This window comes from Asterias rubens, chromosome 6 (assembly GCF_902459465.1).
Source record: "Asterias rubens chromosome 6, eAstRub1.3, whole genome shotgun sequence".
NCBI classification, from domain to species: domain Eukaryota; kingdom Metazoa; phylum Echinodermata; class Asteroidea; order Forcipulatida; family Asteriidae; genus Asterias; species Asterias rubens.
This window is the reverse complement of record NC_047067.1, coordinates 4,132,851-4,160,751: the sequence shown is the minus strand read 5'-3', so window position 1 is coordinate 4,160,751 and position 27,901 is coordinate 4,132,851. Positions and strand designations below refer to the sequence as shown.

Genomic DNA, 27,901 nt, shown 5'->3' with positions numbered 1-27,901 from the left:
TGCAATTTTGTTTACTTGCACCCCAAGGCCCTTCCACCCACAAAGTATACAAAAAATTAATTTTTTGACCGTGAGCAAGTATGTCAATTATTTACCTGAACTGACTCTTAATTGACAACCAAAGTAAGTATCCTAAAGCTACACACACACATAATAAACATAAAGTTATCACACAAAACAAATACTTTTTTGTGGTGGTGGGGGGGGGGGGTGGTGGTGGGGGGGGGGGGTTGAATTACGTGCAGATGAGATCGGTAGGATAGCTGGGTACAAGGGGTCAACATTTTTAACAGAGAACTTACACAGTGGATAATGCCTTAATGATGAAGACAGGGAAAACCAGCACTAAACAAAATTGTTTATCAAGGAAATCACAATCAGTAACAGAAAATAATCGAACCGACTTGCTATAAAAAAATGAATATTACGTAAAAATAGAAATTGAAATACCATAATGACGTCTGCTAAAACAACTCCGGTCTCGAGATTAGTGCAAATTACACAGTCACACGTAGCGGGGTAGTGGGTAGCCTTCACATGGGACATCTCGTCAGACAAGCCCACAGCAAGAGCATTACATGCCAGTGGTAGTTTAGTGCCGTCTGTTCCCTTGGTGTGGCCGGTCAGCGTCCCATACCGAGCTCAGAGTAAAAGTAGGCCGTAGCGTGGGCATACAATGCCTTAAAATGCGCTCAATAGAATTAAACCAAATTGGACCCTTTGCTAAAGTAATGAAAGAACTTAGGAATTCAGGTAGCCGAGAACAATCGACACAAAAGGAACATTTAAACATAGAATGTTCAGCTTGGCAATAATGTGGCTATAAGAAATTACACAAATAAAACAGATGGTACAAAATGTGACCATAACAATACCCATGATGGGTCACTTCACATTCTAGACAGAATGGGATTGGCCATGTTTTCCCCTTTGTATACCCATAAAGGGACATTGCATGTTCTGCCCAGATTGGGATTGACAATCTGTTCCTTTATATCCATATGGGTCACTGTATATTCTGCCTAGATTGGGATTGGCCATTATTTCCCTTTAATAAACTCATATGGGCCACTGCATATTTTGCCCAGATTGGGATTGGCCATGTTTCCTCTTAAAAAACTCATATGGGCCACTGCATATTCTGCCAAGATTCGGATTGGTCATGTTTCCTGTTAAAAAACTCATATGGGCCACTGCATATTCTGCCCAGATTGGGATTGGCCATGTTTCCTCTTAATTAACTCATATGGGCCACTGCATATTCTGCCCAGAATGGGCATGACCATGTTTCCTCTTAATTAACTCATATGGGCCACTGCATATTCTGCCCAGAATGAGATTTGCCAAATTTCCTCTTAGTAAACTCATATGGGCAACTGCATATTTTGCCCAGATTGGGATTGACCATGTTTCCTCTTAATTAACTCATATGGGCCACTGCATATTCTGCTCAGAATGGGATTTGCCATGTTTCCTCCTAGTAAACTCATATGGGCCACTGCATATTTTGCCCAAATTGGGATTGGCCATGTTTCCTCTTAATAAACTCATATGGGCCACTGCATATTTTGCTCAGATTGGGAGTGGCCATGTTTTATCTTAATACACTCATATGGGCCACTGCATATGCGTCTCCAATTTGAACCGACCCTTAGTTCAGTCCAGACAACACGATACGCAAGTAAGAATCATTTCCAGTGATTCTGTTGCTATAGGTTGTTTTGTTTATTGCTTTCGCGTTCATCAACGTGACCAGACAGCCAGACGACTCTCATTTCACTGTTATCTTCAATGATCGTTTACATTGATTTACACGTCTACACTAAATCTACATCCATGTAGTTGGTTACCATAATAACATTCCTTATAGTGAGATCAATGATTCAACAATTGGTTGTCAAACGAGATTCAGTTAGATTTGATGCAGGATTTATTATATTAAAACAATTTCCCAAATACCATATGTTTTAATTACTGCACATATTGCTAAATAGATGTTTTTTTTAACTTGTTATTAATAACGCCTAATAATTTATGCATTTTAAACGTAAGTTATCAATATCCTTTAAACTCATATCAAACACGTCAAAGATTATGTGTTAGCAACGGTTTAAACTGAGTGAGTGTTTCACATGAGTGTTTCAAGTGAGTTTTTCAAAAGATGGCTTCATATTAGTGCTTAAATTGTGTCAAATGAATGTTTGAAATAATTATGCGCTATAATTGAGTGTTTCATTTGAGAGTTTCAAATGAGTATTTAAAATGTTTCACTTGAGAGTTTCAATGAGTATTTAAAATGTGTGTTTCAAATGAGTTTTTCAAAAGATGGCTTCACTTAAAAATAGTGCTTTAATTGTTTCAAATGAATGTTTTTATTATGCGCTTCAAATTAGTGTTCAATTGAGTGCTTGAAATGAGTGCTTCAAATCAGTGTTTCAATTTACTTCAAATGAGTTCTTCAAAAGAGTTTTTAACTGAGCGTTTCAAATGAGTGCTTCAAGTGAGTTTATCAAAAGATTGCTTCACATTATTGCTTTAAAATATGCGCTTCAAATGGGTTTCAAATAAGTGTTCCAAATGAGTGATTCAAATGAGTGATTCAAATGAGTATTTTGAATGAGTGCCAAACCGATTCAAAAGAGTGCTTCAAATGAGTGCTTCAGTTGAGTTTTGTAAACGAGTGTTTCAAAAGTGCTTGAAATAAGTGTGAATTACCTGTAGATGTTTCCTCGTCCTTTGTCTATTAAGGAGAAATTAAAAGTTCTTCTCAAACAAGTTTGACAGTCACTAGTACAAGGGCTACAAGAAGATGAAAACAAAGTTTAGGGAGCTAAATGTTGCTGTTCTGAATCAGCCTATTTTCTTAGCTGACTCATGCAGTTGATAGAGTTTCTAAACCTGAATACTAACAACAGTCTATTCGGAATTGATGCTTTATCATAATATATTATGTTATTATAGCTTTCTTAACAATCGAAATATTAGTGTTTAAAACTAAGACAATATTTTCTTTAAAATTATATTGTTTCCTCTAAAAAAAAAAATCCCTGTAAAAACCAGCATAATCACTATTAAAATAAGTTTTGCTTACATGTTAAGAAATTGTTCTTGAGTAAATGTTGCTGTTTTTAAATAAATTCATTGTCACTCTTTGTGTAGTCGTGTGTCTATTTCCATCGAATTTGAAGAAGCCGTGTGACCTCCAGAATCTGAAATCAAAGAAGATTAAAACATTATTCCTTGATTACAAAACTGAATTTAAACATATATTCAGGGTTAGCTATGAAAGAACAAATAAATAATTGATACGTGTGTCAAACAAACTTGTCCAAACCATCAAGTCTTACAAATGATATGAAACTTTATGTCGGACCCATTGGTTTTACTGGTCACTAGTATAGTGTCCGACAAACCCCTTGCAGACTTTATGGTCGTTGTCGGCCATAATGATGTTTAATAGTGACGCTCGGTGTCCCACCTAGTTTCACTGATTTTGAGTAACTACACTCTATTGACATTAAAGGCACTCGACAATAACTATTGGTAGTTGTCAAAGACCAGTCTTCTCACTTGGTATATCTCAACATATGCTAACTATTACAAACCTGTGAAAATGTGAGCTCAATATTGGTCGTAGAAGTTGCGAGATAACAATGGAAGAAAAAACACCTTTGTCACATATAGTTGTGTGCTTTCAAATGCTTGATTCCGATACCTCAAAATCTAATTCTGAGGTATGAGTGAGCCGTTTCTCACAATGTTTTATACTATCAACCTCTTCCCCATTCCTCGTTACCAAGTAAGGTTTTATGCTAATAATTATTTTGAGTAATTGCCAATAGTGTCCACTGCCTTTAAAGGCACTTCACACATTTGATTGTATTTTTTCAAATTATATGTTAGCATAATCCCTAATTGAAACCCGAGCAATGGATAGCTGCTGATAACATAAAGAAACAAAGTTTTGGAGAAAGAGGTAATTTATCACTCAGTATATTTTAACCAAAGAGAGATATCAGGCCTGAAGCTTTATTAATGCATCTGAAAGCACACAACAATCTCTACATATTTGATTTGTTTGATTGTTTTATGCATACACCTAGTGGGAATACTGGTCTTTGACAATACTATCAAACGTGTCCAGTGCCTTATGTTGAAGACCATGTTAATCAAGTGATAATAATAAACATACTTTTGTCAACTTACCACACATTATATGTCCTCCAGTGTGATTCTGCAAACTGTGAAGTCTCTTTTAAAATATGCATGTGGGATTTCTGTAAGCAGCCCAATACAACAATCTAACCGAGAAAGAACATGGCTGTGAATCACATGATGTTATGCATCGTCAGATTCATACTTCCTAATCTGTGACACATGAAATCGAACAGACTTGCAAAGCTGGAGCCGATTTCACGAAACGTTAGGGTTTCATGTTACGGTGCAAGGCTGGGACTCAACTCAAGTCGTAAGATTAACACAAGTTGGAAAGAGTTTGGTGAAATCGAAAGCAGGTCTATTTGATCAGTCATAGACAATTCTATCAAAATATGCACCAAAGTTCTTGACTGATGTGGATGGTGCATTCTGAATGGTTCCAAATGTAAGGATGACATTTATACTGTGCAATTACCAAAAATTATTTTGCTCATTTTAGTTAAAATTTATTCTTTCCAATCCAAATACTTAAATATCCAAAGCACAGACTTAGAGGGTTTGATAATGTATAAAGGCTCGGCGGTTGTGCAACATAGGTAGAAAACCCATTTAAAATGTTCATTCAAGTTAGTTTTCCCCTATCCACCACTGTTTACATTTCTTTACGGTCTTCTACCGGTGTCCACCCGAAGGTCCATTAGTCCGAAGGTTCGATTGTCCGAACACACAAATTTCCCATAACAGGGGGTTCATTAGTCCCAAAATGAAGTAGGTTTCATTAACCCATACATTTGATACGATAGTCCGAAGGTTCATTGATCCGAAGGTTCACTGGTCAAAATAAGGTCCGATAGTCCGAATCGACGATCAAACCTTATTGTCAATTCGGACTATCGGACCTTATTGTCAATTTGGACTATCGAACCTTCAGACTATTGAACCTTCGGACCATCGAGCTGTAACCCTTCTAGCACTCGCCTAGTTTGTAAATTGTTTAAAGTGTTTTGTAATAAACAGGTTTTGCAAAATCCGTGGTCAACTACTCACTATGTTTATATAGCAACCTGGAGGTGCAAGGGAAACACTCCACATTTTATTTTCTTTATTTGCAGTTTCTACCATCAATATCCATTAGTCTGAAGGTATTTTAATTGTTTATTGCTCAATTTAATTTATTTATTTCAACCACAGGTTTGCATTTGTTGATCGATTTATCAATAAATTTGTTTCTTGTTTTTTGTTTGAGGCAAACTACAATTTGAGTCACTGTTCCTTTTTTGCATTTCACGGTGTCTTTACCCTATTTGAGCCTTATATCAATTGTTATGATTGCTTGGAAGTGAGAAGTATTTTTCGTGGTTACACTTACAGTTGCTAACCACAGCCGAAAGGAAAATTTTCTGAGACCCCTGGCAAGTTGACATTTCGGGGTCCAAAAATAGGGTAAAAATGGCGATTTTGCAAGTTCTAAAAACATACTGTAATAAACGTTGCAAAAATGGCACAGGGGTGATATTTAAAGCAATAATTGTTTTTCTCAAGGAAGGCCAAGGATGATACTTTGTAGTGATATACTAGGTTTTTTGAAATAATTTAGCATTTTTGTCGGGTGGAGTTGTAAAAATGAGCTAAAAACCAGTTGGATAACTTTCCGTATGGCGCCACCACTTTTTCACTCATTTTTACAAAAAGGGATATATCAATCAGGTAAATTAGATACTATATTATTTTATGTCGAATAAAAAAGTGGTGGCGCCATACGGAAACTTTTCCAACCAGTTTTCCAGACCCCAAAATCGGCCCAAAATGGCCAAAAAACAAAATGAGCCGTAACCATGGCAACGGGCTATATATGAAATTGAAAATGCAATTTTGTTTACTTGCACCCCAAGGCCCTTCCACCCACAAAGTATACAAAAAATTAATTTTTTGACCGTGAGCAAGTATGTCAATTATTTACCTGAACTGACTCTTAATTGACAACCAAAGTAAGTATCCTAAAGCTACACACACACATAATAAACATAAAGTTATCACACAAAACAAATACTTTTTTGTGGTGGTGGGGGGGGGGGGGTGGTGGTGGGGGGGGGGGGGGTTGAATTACGTGCAGATGAGATCGGTAGGATAGCTGGGTACAAGGGGTCAACATTTTTAACAGAGAACTTACACAGTGGATAATGCCTTAATGATGAAGACAGGGAAAACCAGCACTAAACAAAATTGTTTATCAAGGAAATCACAATCAGTAACAGAAAATAATCGAACCGACTTGCTATAAAAAAATGAATATTACGTAAAAATAGAAATTGAAATACCATAATGACGTCTGCTAAAACAACTCCGGTCTCGAGATTAGTGCAAATTACACAGTCACACGTAGCGGGGTAGTGGGTAGCCTTCACATGGGACATCTCGTCAGACAAGCCCACAGCAAGAGCATTACATGCCAGTGGTAGTTTAGTGCCGTCTGTTCCCTTGGTGTGGCCGGTCAGCGTCCCATACCGAGCTCAGAGTAAAAGTAGGCCGTAGCGTGGGCATACAATGCCTTAAAATGCGCTCAATAGAATTAAACCAAATTGGACCCTTTGCTAAAGTAATGAAAGAACTTAGGAATTCAGGTAGCCGAGAACAATCGACACAAAAGGAACATTTAAACATAGAATGTTCAGCTTGGCAATAATGTGGCTATAAGAAATTACACAAATAAAACAGATGGTACAAAATGTGACCATAACAATACCCATGATGGGTCACTTCACATTCTAGACAGAATGGGATTGGCCATGTTTTCCCCTTTGTATACCCATAAAGGGACATTGCATGTTCTGCCCAGATTGGGATTGACAATCTGTTCCTTTATATCCATATGGGTCACTGTATATTCTGCCTAGATTGGGATTGGCCATTTTTTCCCCTAAATAAACTCATATGGGCCACTGCATATTTTGCCCAGACTGGGATTGGCCATGTTTCCTCTTAATAAACTCATATGGGCCACTGCATATTCTGCCCAGATTCGGATTGGTCATGTTTCCTGTTAAAAACCTCATATGGGCCACTGCATATTCTGCCCAGATTGGGATTGGCCATGTTTCCTCTTAATTAACTCATATGGGCCACTGCATATTCTGCCCAGAATGGGATTTGCCATGTTTCCTCTTAATTAACTCATATGGGCCACTGCATATTCTGCCCAGAATGGGATTGACCATGTTCCTCTTAATTAACTCATATGGGCCACTGCATATTCTGCCCAAAATGAGATTTGCCAAATTTCATCTTAGTAAACTCATATGGGCCACTGCATATTTTGCCCAGATTGGGATTGACCATGTTTCCTCTTAATACACTCATATGGGCCACTGCATATTCTGCTCAGAATGGGATTTGCCATGTTTCCTCCTAGTAAACTCATATGGGCCACTGCATATTCTGCCCAGAATGGGATTGACCATGTTTCCTCTTAATTAACTCATATGGGCCACTGCATATTCTGCCCAGAATGGGATTGACCATGTTTTATCTTAATACACTTATATGGGCCACTGCATATTTTGCCCAAATTGGGATTGGCCATGTTTCCTCTTAATAAACTCATATGGGCCACTGCATATTTTGCCCAGATTGGGAGTGGCCATGTTTTATCTTAATACACTCATATGGGCCACTGCATATGCGTCTCCAATTTGAACCGACCCTTAGTTCAGTCCAGACAACACGATACGCAAGTAAGAATCATTTCCAGTGATTCTGTTGCTATAGGTTGTTTTGTTTATTGCTTTCGCGTTCATCAACGTGACCAGACAGCCAGACGACTCTCATTTCACTGTTATCTTCAATGATCGTTTACATTGATTTACACGTCTACACTAAATCTACATCCATGTAGTTGGTTACCATAATAACATTCCTTATAGTGAGATCAATGATTCAACAATTGGTTGTCAAACGAGATTCAGTTAGATTTGATGCAGGATTTATTATATTAAAATAATTTCCCAAATACCATATGTTTTAATTACTGCACATATTGCTAAATAGATGTTTTTTTTAACTTGTTATTAATAACGCCTAATAATTTATGCATTTTAAACGTAAGTTATCAGTATCCTTTAAACTCATATCAAACACGTCAAAGATTATGTGTTAGCAACGGTTTAAACTGAGTGAGTGTTTCACATGAGTGTTTCAAGTGAGTTTTTCAAAAGATGGCTTCATATTAGTGCTTAAATTGTGTCAAATGAATGTTTGAAATAATTATGCGCTTTAATTGAGTGTTTCATTTGAGAGTTTCAAATGAGTATTTAAAATGTTTCACTTGAGAGTTTCAATGAGTATTTAAAATGAGTGTTTCAAATGAGTTTTTCAAAAGATGGCTTCACTTAAAAATAGTGCTTTAATTGTTTCAAATGAATGTTTTTATTATGCGCTTCAAATTAGTGTTCAATTGAGTGCTTGAAATGAGTGCTTCAAATCAGTGTTTCAATTTACTTCAAATGAGTTCTTCAAAAGAGTTTTTAACTGAGCGTTTCAAATGAGTGCTTCAAGTGAGTTTATCAAAAGATTGCTTCACATTATTGCTTTAAAATATGCGCTTCAAATGGGTTTCAAATAAGTGTTCCAAATGAGTGATTCAAATGAGTGATTCAAATGAGTATTTTGAATGAGTGCCAAACCGATTCAAAAGAGTGCTACAAATGAGTGCTTCAGTTGAGTTTTGTAAACGAGTGTTTCAAAAGTGCTTGAAATAAGTGTGAATTACCTGTAGATGTTTCCTCGTCCTTTGTCTATTAAGGAGAAATTAAAAGTTCTTCTCAAACAAGTTTGACAGTCACTAGTACAAGGGCTACAAGAAGATGAAAACAAAGTTTAGGGAGCTAAATGTTGCTGTTCTGAATCAGCCTATTTTCTTAGCTGACTCATGCAGTTGATAGAGTTTCTAAACCTGAATACTAACAACAGTCTATTCGGAATTGATGCTTTATCATAATATATTATGTTATTATAGCTTTCTTAACAATCGAAATATTAGTGTTTAAAACTAAGACAATATTTTCTTTAAAATTATATTGTTTCCTCTAAAAAAAAAAATCCCTGTAAAAACCAGCATAATCACTATTAAAATAAGTTTTGCTTACATGTTAAGAAATTGTTCTTGAGTAAATGTTGCTGTTTTTAAATAAATTCATTGTCACTCTTTGTGTAGTCGTGTGTCTATTTCCATCGAATTTGAAGAAGCCGTGTGACCTTCAGAATCTGAAATCAAAGAAGATTAAAACATTATTCCTTGATTACAAAACTGAATTTAAACATATATTCAGGGTTAGCTATGAAAGAACAAATAAATAATTGATACGTGTGTCAAACAAACTTGTCCAAACCATCAAGTCTTACAAATGATATGAAACTTTATGTCGGACCCATTGGTTTTACTGGTCATTAGTATAGTGTCCGACAAACCCCTTGCAGACTTTATGGTCGTTGTCGGCCATAATGATGTTTAATAGTGACGCTCGGTGTCCCACCTAGTTTCACTGATTTTGAGTAACTACACTCTATTGACATTAAAGGCACTCGACAATATCTATTGGTAGTTGTCAAAGACCAGTCTTCTCACTTGGTATATCTCAACATATGCTAACAATTACAAACCTGTGAAAATGTGAGCTCAATATTGGTCGTAGAAGTTGCGAGATAACAATGGAAGAAAAAACACCTTGTCACATGAAGTTGTGTGCTTTCAAATGCTTGATTCCGATACCTCAAAATCTAATTCTGAGGTATGAGTGAGCCGTTTCTCACAATGTTTTATACTATCAACCTCTTCCCCCATTCCTCGTTACCAAGTAAGGTTTTATGCTAATAATTATTTTTGATTAATTGCCAATAGTGTCCACTGCCTTTAAAGGCACTTCACACATTTGATTGTATTTTTTCAAATTATATGTTAGCATAATCCCTAATTGAAACCCGAGCAATGGATAGCTGCTGATAACATAAAGAAACAAAGTTTTGGAGAAAGAGGTAATTTATCACTCAGTATATTTTAACCAAAGAGAGACTTCAGGCCTGAAGCTTTATTAATGCATCTGAAAGCACACAACTTTCGATGCCCAATATTGAGCCAAAATCTCTACATATTTGATTGTTTTATGCATACACCTAGTGGGAATACTGGTCTTTGACAATACTATCAAACGTGTCCAGTGCATTATGTTGAAGACCATGTTAATCAAGTGATAATAATAAACATACATTTGTCAACTTACTACACATTATATGTCCTCCAGTGTGATTCTCCGTCGCTTTCGAATCCAGTACTTAACGCCAAGTACTCCAGACCAATCAATGGTTCTGGATCTTCGCATGACATGATGGGTTGGGCCGACTTGGAAGCCCCCTTACCCTTGAAGAGTTTCAAGTGACCAAACTCAAACTCGAAGGTGAAGTCGACCTGCTTGTTCTTATCTAGGATATGTGGGCAGTCTACTTCGGCCATACACTCACATTCTTTGCATTTGCGAATGAGGCATTTGGTGTTATCCTCAGCTCCAATCACTGTAATAAGATAACGAAATAACAATCAGTATAGTGTACTTTATTAAGTCACCAACCCAATTATTTACATGCAATAGACGATGTGACCTATGTATACGTCATGTTTCGCCGGGCAAAAAGACTCGTAGTCATGGTACGCTTTCTAGCTGGCTGTCAAAACACAAAGGTTTTGCCCGGCAGTATGCGCGCGAATCATGTTATGGTTTTCGAGTCACATCGTCTGTACTCAATACACAGTAACATTGATCGATGAAGCCAAATTAAACATGATACATTATTTTGTCACATTGTGTGCTACAAATTCTTGCTTGCTTTGACATGATCAATAATGACTTTATTATACCACTAGGGTCATGCCGTTGGGGCAATTTCTGATTAAATTGGTATTGATCAGACGCAGCCTTAAAAGTATACTGACAAAAATATGGCAGGGCCACATCGTACCCCCTTCCCCCCAATCCTGATAGAATTAACACAAAACTAAACAAAACAAAAGTATTGAAACATACATTGCAATCAAATTGCAACACAGATCCTCTTCCACTTAAACAAAATATATATAATAATAAAATTAATAGTTTAACGAAAAAAGTACATCGGTAACATTGACAGTGGGCTAATGTATTTAAACTTCACATACCAACTTCGTACATCGGAGCATCTGGGCTGTCTTCGTCTGTAGCAGCAATACTGAAATGAGCATCACAGTCTGCGGTCAAACCAATCTCCAGCGCTGTTTGTGGCATTTTAATTTTCTCAAATGGTAGTGGGTACGCCATGTCGCAATCGAAGGTCCAGAATATACCCCTTGCTAAATATAAATGATCGTCAAATAAAAAAAGATGTTAGAAATCAAGTATGGAAAAGGAATCAATGCAGTCACAGGGGTAAGCTTGAGACTAGGTGTTGTGCTCTTCTCTGTAGCCTTTTTTTTCACAGAATGCCGGTCGTGTCCCCCCCCCCCATACGGCAAACTGTGCACAAACGTCTTCTGATAGCGCCCTCTTTTGAATCATACTCCTTCAGCCCACGACAGAATCTCCGACGGACAGCTTTCCATGGGACACCGGCAACTAAAACCAATGTGCAGTGAATGCTCAAACGCTGCCATGAATTTTAGTTCCTAAGGAACTCAGAAAACAAATCCACACAAAAAACAGGAATGAATTCATACGTTGAAGAATAAGAGACAGAAAGAGCCAAACGAAGTTTACTCGCAGCCACAAAAGTGGGCGCTAACACTTACTTCCCAAATCTTTAAGGTAAGCATTAAAGGCACTAAACACTCTTGGTAATTGTCAAAGGGCAGTATCCTCAAAATTGGTGTATCCCAACATTGCATAAGATAACACATCTGTAAAAATTTGACTCAATTAGCCATCCCAGTTGCAAGAATAATGAGAGAAATAACATCCAAATTGCAAGAAAATATAGAGAAAAACATACTGTACACATTTTGTGTGCTTTCAGATGTCTTAAAAAGCTGTCAGGCTTTAAGTATTTAAATGTCATTGAGTGAGCAATTGCCTTTTTCTCAAAAACTACGTTACTTCAGAGGGAGCCGTGTCTCACAACACTATCAACTCTCTCCGTTGCTCAGTACCAGGTAATTGATATCTGCTAACAATTATTTTGATTATTTACTAATAGAGTCCAGTGCCTTTAACAAGGGAATCAATGTATGGTGAAGAGGTTTTCAACTAGTGGTTTAATCCCATCGAGGCCTGGTTTTTGATAATTTTACCAAGACGAAGTCGAGGTAAATTATCAAGAACCAGGCCTCGGCGGGTTTAAACCATTAGTTGAAAACCGATTCAACACACTTTGATTCCCATTCATCAATACCTTTTCGGTCAAAAACATCCAAAACAATTTGTAACAAAATAAAATAAATGCAAACATTATAATTGTTCAATGATTTCTTTCAACACAACACCCCTCCAGCTTTTTACTGGTCATAAACAAAGGTTTATACACACCCACGTGACGCGCTCTCTACCATTAGGAATAGCGAAACTGTCTGAGGTATTTACGAATATAGAATACAGGATGTTAGCTCATGGCCACTTACCAGTTTGATATTCGAATTTGTAGTACACAAGATATGAAGATGACGCTCCCTTGAAGGCTGCAAGTGAGACCTCAAGTGACGAGGTGTCCGACCACGAGACAAATGCAGGTTGCATGTCCAGACCAACTCGACCAACTGAGATGGTACTCTTAGCGAAGCTTATCCAGAAGTCTTCAAAGTCATCGAGGCTGGAGCTATTAACCACGCAGTCCCCTTCTTTCACAACTTCACCGTTTTTCTTGATTTGCAGTTTTGTGTTTCCTGCGGCTCGGAAGACTGTTTTTGAACAGCAACAAAACAAAGCAAAATTTAGTACAAAATCTACACAAACAATGACATTTAATGGGTTAAGGTATTTTTTGTAGGACACAAAACACAACATTCAACTTGTTGAAGATAACGATGGTAGCAATCTTCCCTCAAAATATTACTTGCTAAAGATGCTGTAGTTTTTGAGAATCTAGTAAATTAATGTCACGAAAATAACTTTAATCCCAAGATACGATTTTTTTAGCATGCATATCGTATTTACCAGTACTAGTAAACTAGTATTTACGCTACTCTCCTGAAAACATCACTCTGTAATTTTCACTTTTGTCTCCAAAACTTGACGATTAATGAAGCTGAAACTTGTTTATGTAAATCATATTACATATCTTCATTCACAGTGAGTACGGATTCATGTCATGGCCAAAAACTTTATCTACAAAAGGTATCATGACCCTTTAAATGTATAAGTAACCACATTAAAACAATTCTTTTAAATCACAGATTTTGCACGTTAGGTCTGTAAATATAATTATAATAATATCGAAGTCTTACATAGCGCACGTATCTACCACACAATGTACACAAGGCGCTGAGTATATACCAACTTTCAGAAAGATAGGTTATTGCAGAGATGAATTCTGAGACCCAATTATGTATAGCACCTTTACAAGGGTGTACAAGGTGCTACTGCGCATACATCAGCCACAGCCAGGAACACCGGGGCAAACCCCTTCGCTTTTTGTACTGGGTTCTTTTACATGAGTTACACAACACGTGGGACCAACGGCTTTACATCCCATCCGAAGGACGAAGCAATGGTAAAGTGTCTTGCTTAAGGACACAAGTGTCACGGCTGGGTATTCGAACCCACACTCTGCTGATAAGAAACACCGGAGTTTGAAATTCGGTGCTTTTCCGCTCCGCCACGACACTTCCACAATCAATACAATTGTCAATACTTATAACATTTTGTTTAGAAGTTACAATATAGCGTTTAGAACCTACCAATCTCATAATTATTGGCGTCATCATATCCCTTGGATAGCAATACCGTCACCTCTGAATCTATCGCTAGACCAAGTCGTAATTGTCGGTCGTATACCTGGAAGCTTTCACCCAGGTAAGTGTACTGATCGGATCTCAGGTTCACGTTGACTGTTCGCCAGGTAATTGTATTAACTGTGGATAAACAGATGACAGCATGATATGGTTAACAACTTTCTTTATATCAATAAAAACCACAAGTGAAACCGACTGAGTAAATTTGTATATGATTTGGGGGCTTGGACAAAGAATTGGCACCCCGAACAAAGATTTTGACATAATAGGGAGACCGCCAATAGAGGGCTAGATAGCTCAGTTGGAAGAGCGCCGACACGTTAATCCGGAGGTCCTTGGTTCGAATCCCACTCAAGTCAAATCTTTGTTCGACCCCCAAACTCAATTTTCGTTATAAACAGAAACCCGAATGACATGTTTTATTATGAAGCCAGTTATTTTTCCCTCAAACTCGCCATAGAAAACAAACAAACTGTAAAAATTGTCCCGTTAGTTTGAAGCGCACTGGGACATTTTGTGTCTGTTTATTAATTTAAATATAATAATGCACCCATACCTATACCTATGAAATACTTATTTGAAAGATCCCCTAGCGATATATTAGTTCTACCAAGAACAATTAATTATAATGACAAATGATAATTAATAAGCAATTATTCGCCCCTTTTTAGATGGATAACACGTAAACAAAAACCAATGAATAAAGTTTAAACAGGATCGTAATAAATAAATAGGCCTACCAAGTTAGTTTATGAATGGTTTTTATCAGTATAAAAAACAAATGATGGGCAAACCTTGCTCGGTGATGGCTTCATATATCTTCCAGGTTGCCATATAACCGTCCCCAGAGCTGACAAACACGAGCAAAGGACATGTTGGTGGTTCACCGTTGAATGACATCAGCTCAGTAAATGATGCATCAAGGATACCAACTATCAGAGACCCAGTTGATGTAAATCGGATGTAGTAATCAGCAAAGGCTGTCGCACTCAGTTGACCGCTAATGTCAACCTCAGATACACTTTGACATGTGTTCTCACAGTGTTCAATCCGAGCTGACGTTTTACCCAAATCTGAAATTAAAAAAACATAAATAAAAAGGTTAACTTTTTTGAATAATGTTCTCAATGTCTTATTATTGTGTTGCTAGTTTTGTGATACTGGCAATCACAGAAGCGGTGACTAGTGTTTGCGTGGGACTTGATTCTCATACTACTTGAGAATAGCAAAATGTTTTTAATAAAATGAATACCGACTTGACCTAAGTAACTAGCACGAAATGAACCAGCTAGTTTTCTGCTCACAAAATGAACAGACACAATATTGTAACCTAAGACTCGGATTGGTAATTATCCAGTCAGGAAAAAAAGAGCCCTGTTTTTGTTCTGTTAAAATCTGCAAAGCTACATCATCAATGCGTTAAAGTAATTCTGCGCTCGAGTCAATAGAAGCCTTTGGAACGCAAGGTGGCAGCAGACTTACCAGGTATTTTGCTATTGCTTACGTAGTTCTGAGCATGCGCACATTAACGAAGTCAATGGATTTTACATGATAAGACTGCTGCCACCAATCATCCCAAAAGTTCCCTAATGCCTTTTGTGCTAAGAGGTCTCCATAATTAAATGGAGAAATGCTTTTAATGAAAAATTACATAATTATTAAACGTATCATTCTTTACATTACGCACAAAGCGTAGCATACTCGAGACTGATATTATTTGTTGTACTCACAAACGTAGTAGTAGACATGCGAATAAACTGCAGATTTGAATCCGATGCGAACACTGTCGTAACACATGACACTGAACCGCAGCAAATAGGACGAATGTGTGTAGAAAGCCAGGAGTGGGATATCAACATCTTCCATCTCGCCATTGGTTGATTCTAGTATCACGTGATCTGTACGTGGGAATCAATAAAAGTGAAACGTTGCTCATTTCTGCGCAGGTTTGCTTCGGAACCGTGGCTCTCTTACAAACACATCTAAAAACAAAAATGTCTTTAATATTAATATTTTAATTGATTGTTATTGTTCTGCTGTATAGTGTTTTCCATAATTTATTACGAATTTTCGCAGCTCGTGTGTTAATTTAGCGCGGTCAATAGTAACTGATTTTGGCTGTCAACACAAATCAACTGAAAGGGCATTTTGTCACCTACTCAAGGGGCTGGAATACAGTTACCCATACACAGTCTCCAAGGATGTAGGCTTAGATATAACCACTAGGAGCCTGGCTGATAGAGCAGAATACACAACCTTCGACGAACACTTTACAAAGTGAAATGCCTTGATCAAGGACACAAGAGTCATGACCAGGATTCAAACCCACATTCTGTTGCCAATAACAACATGGGTTGATATACAGTTACCCCCTTCACAGTATGTAAGGATGTAGGCTTGGGTATCATCCACTAGGAGCCTGGCTGGTAGAGCAGAATGCACAACCTTCGAACATTTTACAAAGCGAGTAAAGTGAAGTGCCTTGATCAAGGGCACAAAAGTCATGACCAGGATTCGAACCCACATTCTGCGGCTGACAACAACAGAGCTTGTGTCTGGTACGTTGGATTGTTTGCCGTTTGCGATATTTAGATTTGTCAACAAGAGACGAAACAAACACCAATAAGGGGCCAAACCATAGTTTTCTAGGATGGAGTAATCAATACAATTTAACAAATCGATAGGATAAATACAAAAAAAGAATCGTTTTCATCATTTACATAGAATGTTTTGACGAAATGAAAAAACTTACCATTTACATCTGGACCTTTTTATTATTGGGGAGAAAAAGAAAAAAAATGCAAAAATTTCAAAAATGCAAATTCAAAGCATTTAGAACAAACCAAACAAAAAAATAAAACAAATTAAGCCTTCAGTTTTGACACAGGCATAGTCTCTCTCTTCATTTAAACAGAAACATAGCTCGAAATAAGTAACAATACATTTCTGTTTTGTAAACTTATATATTTTTTTGTTACAATTTTCGTTTAAATCACAAAAACTTGGTTTCGACCACAGGGCAGTGAATCAAATTAGCAGAATACATAAGGGGACATTATGCTTTGTTTGGGGTTTTGGGACACTAATTTCCAAAACCGAAACTTTGCGTTCCAACATTTAACTCATTAATGGTTTTGTTTTCTGTTAGCGTTCACTTTTTGCAACTGAGACACTAATCAAAAAGAGATTTTCAAGTTATAAAACCTTGTTAATATTACTATTATCTTGATTATTAGTTGTAGTATTATTATATATTCTTCATCAACAACAAAATAACAAGAATGCAATACAAGGCAGAATGAAGAGCTATGCAACAAAAACAGAAACATAATTACAGGCCCAGCCCTAAAACAACCGGATCAGTAAAATACAGAAATTCTGATGACGCGAGGGCGGCTACCTAAACAAGAATAGTTGCCAATGAGTGTATGAGGGGAACAGGCAAATTATTACAAGAAGTTTTTATGCGAAGTACACACAAAAAAAAAACTAACAAAAGGACAAAACAATACTTAGTGGGTCAGGGACAACAACAGTAAAATAAATCACTGTTGCTCGGAAGCCTGTTGTCCCATAGAATCTCGTACACATGGAATCTCGTACGAATCTACACGAGTAAATGTGTGCGTTCGTTTAGCTTCCCTTATGGGTCGACCCTGGTGTGTGGCGGTTTTATTTTTCCAGGACGAACGTGGGTAATTAAAACGGTAGTTCACACAGAGACACAGTTTGGGCTGAATCGGATAACCAATTGGAAAGTGTTTGATTGTACTCACTGTCTTCACATCTTTTCCCAGTGTAGCTTGGCTTACATGCACATTCAAAATCAGTTGCTGTTGGTGTACAAGTTCCTCCGTTGAAACAGGGCTCAGTTTGACATGGTCCAACTTTAAGCGCTGTTAGTAATACAAACAAAAGTGTATCCATCAATTGAATTCAATTTAGACGCTTAAAGGCAGTGGACACTATTGGTAATTACTCAAAATAATTATTAGCATAAAACCTTTCTTGTTAACGAGTAACGGGGAGAGGTTGATGGTATAAAACATTGTGAGAAACGGCTCCCTCTGAAGTGACGTAGTTTTCGAGAAAGAAGTAATTTTCCACGAACATGATTTCGAGACCTCAAGTTTACAATTTGAGGTCTCGAAATCAAGCATCTGAAAGCACACAACTTCGTGTGACAAGGGTGTTTTTTCGTTCATTATTATCTTCAACCACCGATTGAGCTAAAATTTTCACAGGTTGGTTATTTTATGTATATGTTGAGATACACCAAGTGAGAAGACTGGTCTTTGACAATTACCAATAGTGTCCGTTGTCTTTAAATGCACTGGACACTATATGGTAATATTGTCAAAGTACCGAGTAATCTCACTTGGTGTGTCATACATATGCTTAAAATAACAAATCTGTGGAAATTTTGACTCAATTTGTCATCCAAATTGCAAGGGAATATACAAGAAAAAAAACTATTGTTGCACAATGTTTGTGCTTTCAGAAGTCTCTTTAATTTTGAGTTAGAATTTACCTCTTTCTCACAACGTTTTAAACTACCAATAACTCTCCAGTGCTCGTTACTAAGTAAGTTTTTTTTATAAACTCGATTACTATTATTAACACAAAGTGCAGTTTTATTTGCATATCACGTGATATTCTTTACCTATTTCGCATCGTCTACCCTCGAATTGTTTTGGGCATTGACAGAAGAAATCTTGACCGTCCGGAAAGCAGGTTCCACCGTTGGTGCATGGGCTGTCCTCACAGGGACCAGGTTGGACTAAATACAAACCAGATAAAAATAATCATCATGTTACAAACAAAACAGATTGCTTATAACGGCTTTGAATTTTGTATTCAATTCAATTCAATTCAATTCACATTTATTTCCATATTGGTGAAAAGGGGAGAAAAATAAGCAAATTAAGTACATTTTAGTCAAAGTGATTTCAAATGTTAAGAACATTATGCAGTAGTTGATTGATGTTGTTAATACCTTGTTCACAGTTAGTGCCTTCGTATGGAAACATGCAGTGGCATTGGTAGTCGTCACCTCTTGTTAAACATCTGCCGTCATTCTTACATGGGTTTCTGTCACATGGATTTACAGGGATAACTGAAACAAGCAGGGAACAAAAATATCAGTTAAACAATTAAATAATAAGGTAGCACAAATTGTTAGTTCAACATAGAAATGCAAACAACAGGCAACACAAATAATAGTACACTTTAACAATGCAAAAGCTAGATAAAGTAAAATAATACTAGTTCAAAAAGCATGTATTCAACATTAATAACCTTCGTTAACAATGCAGAAAGTATAGATAACACTATGATCAAGGGTTCGTTCACTTTTAATAAACGATGCAAAAAGCAGATTATTATCAACAATATTAGACCAACTTTATTTAACAATAGTTAACCAAATAACCCCTCCCCCCAAAAAAAAATTATACATATAATGGGCAATTCAAAATATACCTTTTTTCTAATTGTTGTTCTTACCTTATATATATATATATATAAATTCATCACTGTAACTATCTGATGTAAGTAACCCCCCTCTTTTTTTCCACAGGTCCCTCATACCTTTTTTTAAAATCATCATACCTTTGATCTTGCTATTCTTATTAATTGACCATTGTTAGTTGCATCATGATGCAACTTGCTCTCTAATCCTACCCTTTCATGTCTCCCTGCATTGTTGTCGAACAATACTTTTACCACTTTTATGGTCCAGTAACCCTTCCTTTCATTCTAAACATCCTTTGTCCTCGCCACTCCACTCCTATTGGTTCATAGCCACCAATATTGTTTCTGAAATAGAAACTTTGATTGGCTGTTATTTTTCCCGCTTCTTTCTGGATCCTTTCCTTAATCCCTTCCCCCTCTCTTTTTCTATAAATGGATATGTATTTGTTTGTACTTGTTTTATGCCTCTGAAGAAGGTCCGGATTGGATCGAAAGCTAAGGCCATCTACCCTATTCATTATATATATATATACATATATTTAAGAAAAAGAAAGAAAAAAAAACCAACGTTGTCAGGTAATGACTGAAAACCCAACCCACGACGTGTTTTGAATAGTGATCCTATAGAGGAGAAAGGCATGGGAAGACAACACTACGCAAACCCTAAAACCAGGGAGATAATGAACAAAGCAAATAGCAGGTACATTTTGAATTGCCCAACAGGTTTATTTTCTTTTCCTTCAAAGTTGTTTTGTTGTTTACGTACGTTATTGTAGCTCATGTGCATTCTGTTGTTAATATTGAATGATTGGTGTACAGAGTTTAACATCACTTGAACGAAAAATATATTTATGTAACAGTTATGCATTAATTGTTGTTGTGAGCAATGTCACATGTAATATGGATGTTGTAAATGTGTGAAAATATGCCTCTGATGACATTTTACTTCCTACATCAATTAAAAAACAACAACAAAAAACAACAAGTCGACGTTTTTGGAAGACCATTTGTTGGGGGGGGGGGGCGGGGGTGGTGGTGCCTGTTTGTTTGTTCGTGCCCTTACCTTCATTGCAACGTTCACCCCCGTAATTAGGATCACATTCACACCTGTATCCTCCGTCCCGGGTCGAGTAGCATTTACCGTGGCCAGAGCAAGGGTCTTGTTCACATGGATGAGGTGTGGGAGCTACAGTAGTTAAACAAAAAAAAAAATAAATAAACAAAATGCAGTCAACTAAAGCAATAACCACTGGTGGTGTTACCATTAATAGTAAAAGAAATAGCAAGAGCTCTGAAAACAAGAGCTATACACAATTGGATTTGAATATTAGGAAATTACTTTCAATTGATTGCAGCTAAACCTCCCGTTTGTCTGGTACAATGACGTGCTTGTTCACAAGTTACTGTTTAAATTCGAATTCCTCCGGCTACAGAAACAGTTGCTATGTCACATGATTTGGGGCAAGCTTTTAGTAACGTAAGAGACGGTGAACAACTACACACAATTTTGAATGAATGTGTATGGCACAGTGGCACCAGGGATTGCTCATGTGGAGGTTGCTGTACAAAAGCTTGTCCCGAACCACTTGACAAACAACTGTCCCCATAGTGTGGGGAAATCAAATGTAGGGGTAACTTCAAAACTATTGATTATTTATAACCATCATATTCAAAAATTTGAGCAGTAAACTGAAGTGTTTTTCAATCGTTTTCAAATGTTTCAGCAAGTGAAACAGGGTATGGAAATAATAACTGCAAAATTCTTACCAATTTCACAACGTCTTCCTTCATATCCTGGTGCGCAATTACAGGTATACGGGTCACCCTCGGGCAAACAGGTTCCTCCGTTCCAACATGGGTTGTAATCACATGGTTGGGGTGCTATAACATGCAAACAAACACAAATCTTACTACATCATATTAATACTATTGTCAGCATTATCTGATTGAGAGACTTTTGGAACGCTTGGTGGCAGCAGACTTACCAGGTAAAATCCATTGTTCTCGGTATTGTGCACACGCTCGGAAATACGTTAACAATTGAAATGTACCTGGTAGGTCTTCGTTGTCATTTGATTGGTTGACCACATATCACGTGTTATCCTTTATTAGCTCATGCACATACACTGCTGTGGTGCCCAAAATTTGATAAATTTATAACAATAATAACAATATTAACAATATTGTCATTAATGTATATTGTTATTATTATCTAGAAGCAAGCGAATTATTCACTTACCTTCGATTTCTGCAGAAGACGACGAGCTGTTTAAAAAGAGGAAAGTAAATCATTATTGTTGTTACAGAGAAAATTAATAAAAGCCCCCCCTCCATCAATTTTTTTAAATTTCGCATATTTAGATGAGCAAGTTTGTAAAACTGTAAGGTTACTACAAATACAATAACCTCTTACATTGAATTGTATTATACGTATTATTTAATGAAACGGTGTAAATGTCTGTTTCACATGGGGAGGGGAAAAACTCAAAGGTTATAACATTAAAACGATCAATTATGTCTAAAATCAATAAATGCAAACCAATAGCGAAGACTTTATAAAACTACATTGGGGGAAATTACACAGAGGACAATATTTACCCGCTCGATTTGCTCCCATGGGTATGAGTTGTGCGTGGTCTTTTTGCTTCGAGGGAATAAGAAGGAAAACAATACTGTTAAGATTTCTGAATACAGATAACGGAGGGACTTTAAAACTTCTTTCGTGGAAATATTGTATCTTCCTGCTTTCCACAACGACACTGAATCAGACTTACAAATGCACGCAAATTTGTTTCGTTCGCACGCAGATTTTTTTTTCCCGTTCGCACGCAAATGTTGTTCAATACAAATAGGCATACTTACTGTATTGGCAGCGTCTTCCTTTGAAGCCACTTGGACATTTGCACTTGAATGTTTTGCCGAACTCTTTGCAAGATCCCCGTTTGCAAGGGTTTTTCTCACACGGACTTCTGTAGTAGCCTGGTAAATAGAACAACACAAACTTTTAACAATTTTTTAACATTAATTTTTAAGGAAAAGTCAACGGTTAAGATTACTGAATTATTGAAAAGTAGTATCTAATATTTAATTTATTTTATTGGTATTTACTAGTAATGTATCTACCTGTGTTTGGATGTTCAACTGTTCATGTTTGAAATCTTAAGGATGAGTATCTTTACATTTGTTTAGAATAATCTTTAAGGAACACGTTGCCTTGGATCGGTCTTGTCGGTCTTTGAAAAACGTTCTGTAACCTTTTGTTATAAAATGCATATGGGTAGAAAGATGTTGTAAAAGTAGAATACAATGATCTACAAAAATATGCCTCGAAATTGCGTGGTTTCTGTTTACCTCGTCGACGAACACGGTCGGCCAATTTTTGACTCCCATAAATGGCCGACCGTGTTAGTTCGTGACGTAAAATGAAAACCGTGCAATTTCGAGTGCTACTTGTGTGGATCATTATATTCTACTTTTAAAACATCTCCCCCCCCCCCCTTCATAACAAACGGTTTCATACGCTTTTTATAGATCAACTCGTCCGATCCAAGGCAACGTATTCCTGTTAACCCAAGTAATAAACCCAAAGGGAAGCTGGAAGGGTTAATTTTAGTAAATTTGTTGTTGAACAAAGACAATTCTAATTGAGAAGAGTGGGATTTGAACCAACGACCTCCGGACTAACGGTGGTACAGATAATATTGCCAACTGCTATAACATATATAGATTTTACCTTCCTAGCCACCATTTTTTAAAATACAATTAAACAAAAAAGTTTGTTCTCAACGGCATCGCAATATCAGTAAAGCTATGGTTGGTCAAAACGTTGGTCAAACTGTTGTTGTTTTCGCTGTGTAGCTCATAGTTGGTTGAACACGTTAACGAGGAGGTCGTTAGTTCAAATCTTGCTCCAGTAATTTGTCTTAGTACACACCCACCGAAGAGTATGTTTGCATTGATAGTTTGTCTTCCTTTGTAGTAAGTTGTTTTGATTATAGTATTTACAATAAATCCATTCTTAATTACCTCTTCTTTCGTTACTGCCTGAGCCACGCCCTGAACCACTCCCTGATTTACTTCCTGATGCATGTCTGGAAAGGAGTACAGTGTTAAAACAAAAAACATTTATGGCAGAGACACTAAATAAAACAACCTCAACGTTCCCGTCGAGAGACTGCACAAGTTATTATACTTTAATTCCAACTAATACAAACCTTTTGGAAGTTTTTGAGAGTACAAATATTAAACGTGTCTGCGAAATGTTTAGTTATCACAAGCAGTAAATGCTGGTGGTTTTGTTCGCTAAACTAACTTTTTTGGAAAGTGCTCACGACTGCCAGATCGCGAAGATTTTGATCCGGGTCCATTATATTGGATTAAATAAGAAAGCAAACTGGAAAAGTTGGCTTTGATTGGTTTGGTTTTAATCTCAAGTTCGTTATTTAAATAAAAGTTAGACTTAAAGATCTGCGGAGAAAAAGAGATAATGGTCTTCTTCTTTTGTTTTTCTTCTTTTTTCTTCTTAAATTAACAAAATAACTAAAATGGAAGAAGACTTCTGCATAGATTGTTCACGTTATCGGTCACAATGCACACCAAGGCAACATCTTGACTTTAAGTTTCAGCACATTCTGGAGAAAAACAAATTCTACAAAAATGTGGTCGAATGAATGAAACTTACGAGTTGACGTGATCAGGGTCTGTATGACTGCTGCTGCCAGGGGAAGAGGGGCGGTTCTCTTTACTCGCAGACTTGGTTGGGTTTTGTGTATCTCCTAAGGCTTAAGTGCAAACAGAATAGATCAATAATGACGTCCAGAGAAACTTGGAATGGTAAAACATAAAATTTCTTAAAGTTTTCAAGGTATAACTCAGCTTGGTTGAGCAATTCTACTAAGAAGAGGATACAGGTGCCAAGTTTGAAAAGCAACTGGCCGTTGTTATCAGAAGATAACGATAACTGATGCAGTGATTTAAAGAACTAAAGGCTTGAGATGAGCAACATAGGTAAGATAAGGCCCCTAAAGATCGTATTGATTCACTTACCTGGCACTTCATTGCTTCCAGAATTTGATTTTCTGTTAAGAAATATAGATTTTCGGATTAATCATCTACAATTCGTTAGTTACTTATACATTTTGAAAGAGAAAACAAATGAAAATGACATATTACGTATGTAATGAGATGTGATTGGAACAAAAGCAGCTTGAGAAAAAAAAACTAACCTGTTCTATCCAAGTTCGTAATTTAAAGAAATCTTAAACTTTAAGGTTTGCTGAGAAAAACAGATAAGGCCTTCATGTTTTTTATTTATTTTAGTTGGGGGAAAAAACAAAGATCTACCATATTTGTGGTTGCATGAATGAAACTTACGGTTTGACATGGTCAGGGTCTTCATGACTACTGCTGCCATGGGAAGAATGTCCGCTTTCTTTACTTGCAGATTTGGTTGGGTTTTGTGTTTTGCCTAAAGATTTTATATGAACAGATTAGTTAAATATTGGCGTTCAGAGAATCGTGGATTAAAATTAATAGTGCTTATTAAATCCTTTCAGGTAATACTTGGTATTAACATATGCCGAATTTGGTGATAAATTGCATTGGAATGTCATCGGTAATCAGATCAAAGTTAACGAGAGTTAGTGATTAAATAATAACTTTAAGAGCAATACCTCTCGGGTTTATTGTGCTCAAATTGTGTCAGTGGAGATGAAAAGAAGCAGTATTTGTAACAGTCGCATGTTACACCAGTGCGTAATGATCTGCTCAATTGTACTTTTGGTCTTGATAACTGATTGACAAAGACCAAACAAAACATAAAATTGGTGGTCCACAGTTCAGAAGTAACTACGCTCGAACAAGTAAAAATCATTGATACCTAATTGGCATCTAGAACCCATGTACGCTGACGGGCAACTGCATCGGTAGCTGGATCCATAAGGTGAACATGCTCCCCCATGCTCGCAAGGGTTATTCGCACATGGGTCTTGAACAGGTCCTATACATTGTAGTTAATGTAAGACAAAATTAAACAGAAATATCAATCAATATCTAAAACCATCAATTCACATCACTCACATCTTAAACTTAGGTGTATATAAGACGGTTTGATATTACATGCTTACCATTTTCACAGCGTCTTCCTGAGCAGCCACTGGGGCAAACACACTCAAATAATTGTCCTTTATTTTGGCATACACCGCCATGTTGGCATGGATGACTATCGCAAGGCTGAGGTTTAGGTGCTGAAAAAAAAACAATTTAAAAACATGATCAAAAATCTAAACTAAGATTCTACTAAGAAGAGGATACCGGTGCCAAGTTTGAAAAGAAGTTTGCTGTTGTTATCAGAAAATAACGATCACCGATGCAGTGATTTCAAGAACTAAAGGCTTGAGATGAGCAACTAGATAAAGCCCCTATGGATTGTATTAATTCACTTACCTGGCACTTCATTGCTTTCATCACTTGATTTTCTGTTAAGAAACATAGATTTACGGATTGATCATCTACCAATCGTTAATTACTTATACCTTTTGAAAGACAAAGCTATAATACAAAATGAAAATGACAGTTTACGTATGTAATAAGATGTAAATTGAACAAAAGTAGCTCTAAAAAAAAACTGACAAACGACCTACACAACTAGTTTCCATGCAGGCTTTTCTTTAGCTTTTTATTCCAACTCGTTATTTAAATAAATCTTACGCTTAAAGGTCTGCTGAGAAAAACAGATAGGGCCTACATTTTTTGTATTTTTTTGTATGTTTTGTATACGACAAACTCAGTAAAATGGAAGAAGACTTCTGCATAGATTGTTCACGTTATCCGTCACAATGCACACCAAGGCAACATTTTTGCCTTTAAGTTTCAGCACATTTTGGAAAAACAATAATGTTTTACCAAAGTTGTGGTCGCGTGAATGAAACTTACGAGTTGACGTGGTCAGGGTCTGTATGACTGCTGCTGCCAGGGGAAGAGGGGCGGTTCTCTTTACTTGCAGACTTGGTTGGGTTTTGTGTATCACCTAAAGCTTAAATGCAAACAGAATAATTCAATAATGACGTCCAGAGAAACTTGGAATGGTGAATCAAAAAATTGCTTAAATCCTTTAAGGTATAACTTGGAATAAAAAAAAGCTGAATTTGGTGAAAACAATGCGCGGGAATTTCATCTGAAGGTAGTCACATGAAAGAAAGTGAGAATTGGTGGTTAAATAATAAGGCATTACTTCTCTACGGTACCAAGTTTGAAAAGTAGCTTGCCGTTGTTATCAGCAAATTACGATCACCGATGGAGTCATGTCAAGAACTAAAGGCTTGAGATGAGCAACATTATAGGTAAGATAAGGCCCCTATAGAGATCGTGATGATTCACTTACCTGGCACTTCATTGCTTTCAGAACTTGGTTTTCTGTTAAGAAACATATATTTTTTTTTATTAACCATCTACCATTCGTTAATTTACCTTTACCTTGTGTAAGACAAAGCTGTATTAAATCTAACGAAAACGACAATGAGATATAAATGGGGGAAAAAAAATAGATCGAGAAAAAAACTGATGAACGACCTACACAAATAGTTTACAAACAGGCTCTTCTTAAGCTTTTTTATCCCAATTCGTTATTTAAATAAAAGGTAAACTTAAAGGTCTGCTGAGAAAAAAACAGATAGGTCCTAAATATTTGTGTATTTTTTTTTGTCGATAAACTCAGTAAAATGGAACAAGACTTCTGCAGAGATTGTTCACGTTATCCGTCACAATGCACACCAAGGCAACATTTTTGCCTTTAAGTTTCAGCACATTTTGGAAAAACAATAATGTTCTACCAAATTTGTCGTCGCGTGAATGAAACTTACGAGTTGACGTGGTCAGGGTCTGTATGACTGCTGCTGCCAGGGGAAGAGTGACGGCTTTCTTTACTTGCAGACTTGGTTGGGTTTTGTGTATCTCCTAAAGCTTAAGTGCAAACAGAATAGATCAATAATGACGTCCAGAAAAACTTGGAATGGTAAAACATAACTTAAAAAAACTAAAGGCTTGAGATGAGCAACATTATTGGTAAGATAAAGCCCCTATAGATCGTATTGATTCACTTACCTGGCACTTCATTGCTTCCAGAATTTGATTTTCTGTTAAGAAACATAGATTTTCGGATTAATCATCTACTAATCGTGACAGTTTACGTAAATGATAGTAGCTTGAAAACCAAAAAATGAAAAACGATCTTCACAAATACTTCACATGCAGGTTTTTCTTAAGCTTTTCTAGCCAAGTTTGTTATTTAAATAAAACCTAAACTTAAAAAAC

General features: G+C 36.7%; 1 protein-coding gene across 50 annotated transcripts in view; it reads right to left on the bottom strand.

The window, feature by feature from the left end:
* Positions 1 to 1,705: 1,705 nt before the first annotated feature.
* The window catches only part of LOC117291880 (neurogenic locus notch homolog protein 1-like), a 52,580-nt gene continuing 26,384 nt past the window's right edge, over positions 1,706 to 27,901 (bottom strand). For 36 of the 50 annotated variants that reach the window (XM_033773825.1, XM_033773828.1, XM_033773829.1 and 33 more), the window contains 27 exons: positions 27,692 to 27,723; positions 27,451 to 27,550; positions 26,973 to 27,004; positions 26,525 to 26,624; positions 26,036 to 26,067; positions 25,717 to 25,836; positions 25,470 to 25,589; positions 24,965 to 25,058; positions 24,638 to 24,669; positions 24,273 to 24,372; positions 23,618 to 23,682; positions 22,454 to 22,570; positions 22,190 to 22,235; positions 21,831 to 21,856; positions 21,359 to 21,472; positions 20,655 to 20,777; positions 19,116 to 19,235; positions 18,783 to 18,899; positions 17,896 to 18,015; positions 16,872 to 16,886; positions 15,850 to 16,017; positions 14,914 to 15,192; positions 14,066 to 14,239; positions 12,791 to 13,066; positions 11,360 to 11,530; positions 10,431 to 10,719; positions 8,116 to 9,417 (listed from right to left, as the gene is read on the bottom strand). In XM_033773825.1, the coding sequence (XP_033629716.1) occupies position 9,417; positions 10,431 to 10,719; positions 11,360 to 11,530; positions 12,791 to 13,066; positions 14,066 to 14,239; positions 14,914 to 15,192; positions 15,850 to 16,017; positions 16,872 to 16,886; positions 17,896 to 18,015; positions 18,783 to 18,899; positions 19,116 to 19,235; positions 20,655 to 20,777; positions 21,359 to 21,472; positions 21,831 to 21,856; positions 22,190 to 22,235; positions 22,454 to 22,570; positions 23,618 to 23,682; positions 24,273 to 24,372; positions 24,638 to 24,669; positions 24,965 to 25,058; positions 25,470 to 25,589; positions 25,717 to 25,836; positions 26,036 to 26,067; positions 26,525 to 26,624; positions 26,973 to 27,004; positions 27,451 to 27,550; positions 27,692 to 27,723 (2,983 nt within the window). In that variant the 3' untranslated portion in view covers positions 8,116 to 9,416. Of the gene's footprint in view, positions 3,210 to 8,115; positions 9,418 to 10,430; positions 10,720 to 11,359; positions 11,531 to 12,790; positions 13,067 to 14,065; positions 14,240 to 14,913; positions 15,193 to 15,849; positions 16,018 to 16,871; positions 16,887 to 17,895; positions 18,016 to 18,782; positions 18,900 to 19,115; positions 19,236 to 20,654; positions 20,778 to 21,358; positions 21,473 to 21,830; positions 21,857 to 22,189; positions 22,236 to 22,453; positions 22,571 to 23,617; positions 23,683 to 24,272; positions 24,373 to 24,637; positions 24,670 to 24,964; positions 25,059 to 25,469; positions 25,590 to 25,716; positions 25,837 to 26,035; positions 26,068 to 26,524; positions 26,625 to 26,972; positions 27,005 to 27,450; positions 27,551 to 27,691; positions 27,724 to 27,901 lie in introns of those variants that run through there. The other 14 variants (XM_033773826.1, XM_033773831.1, XM_033773832.1 and 11 more) reach the window with 14 other exon arrangements.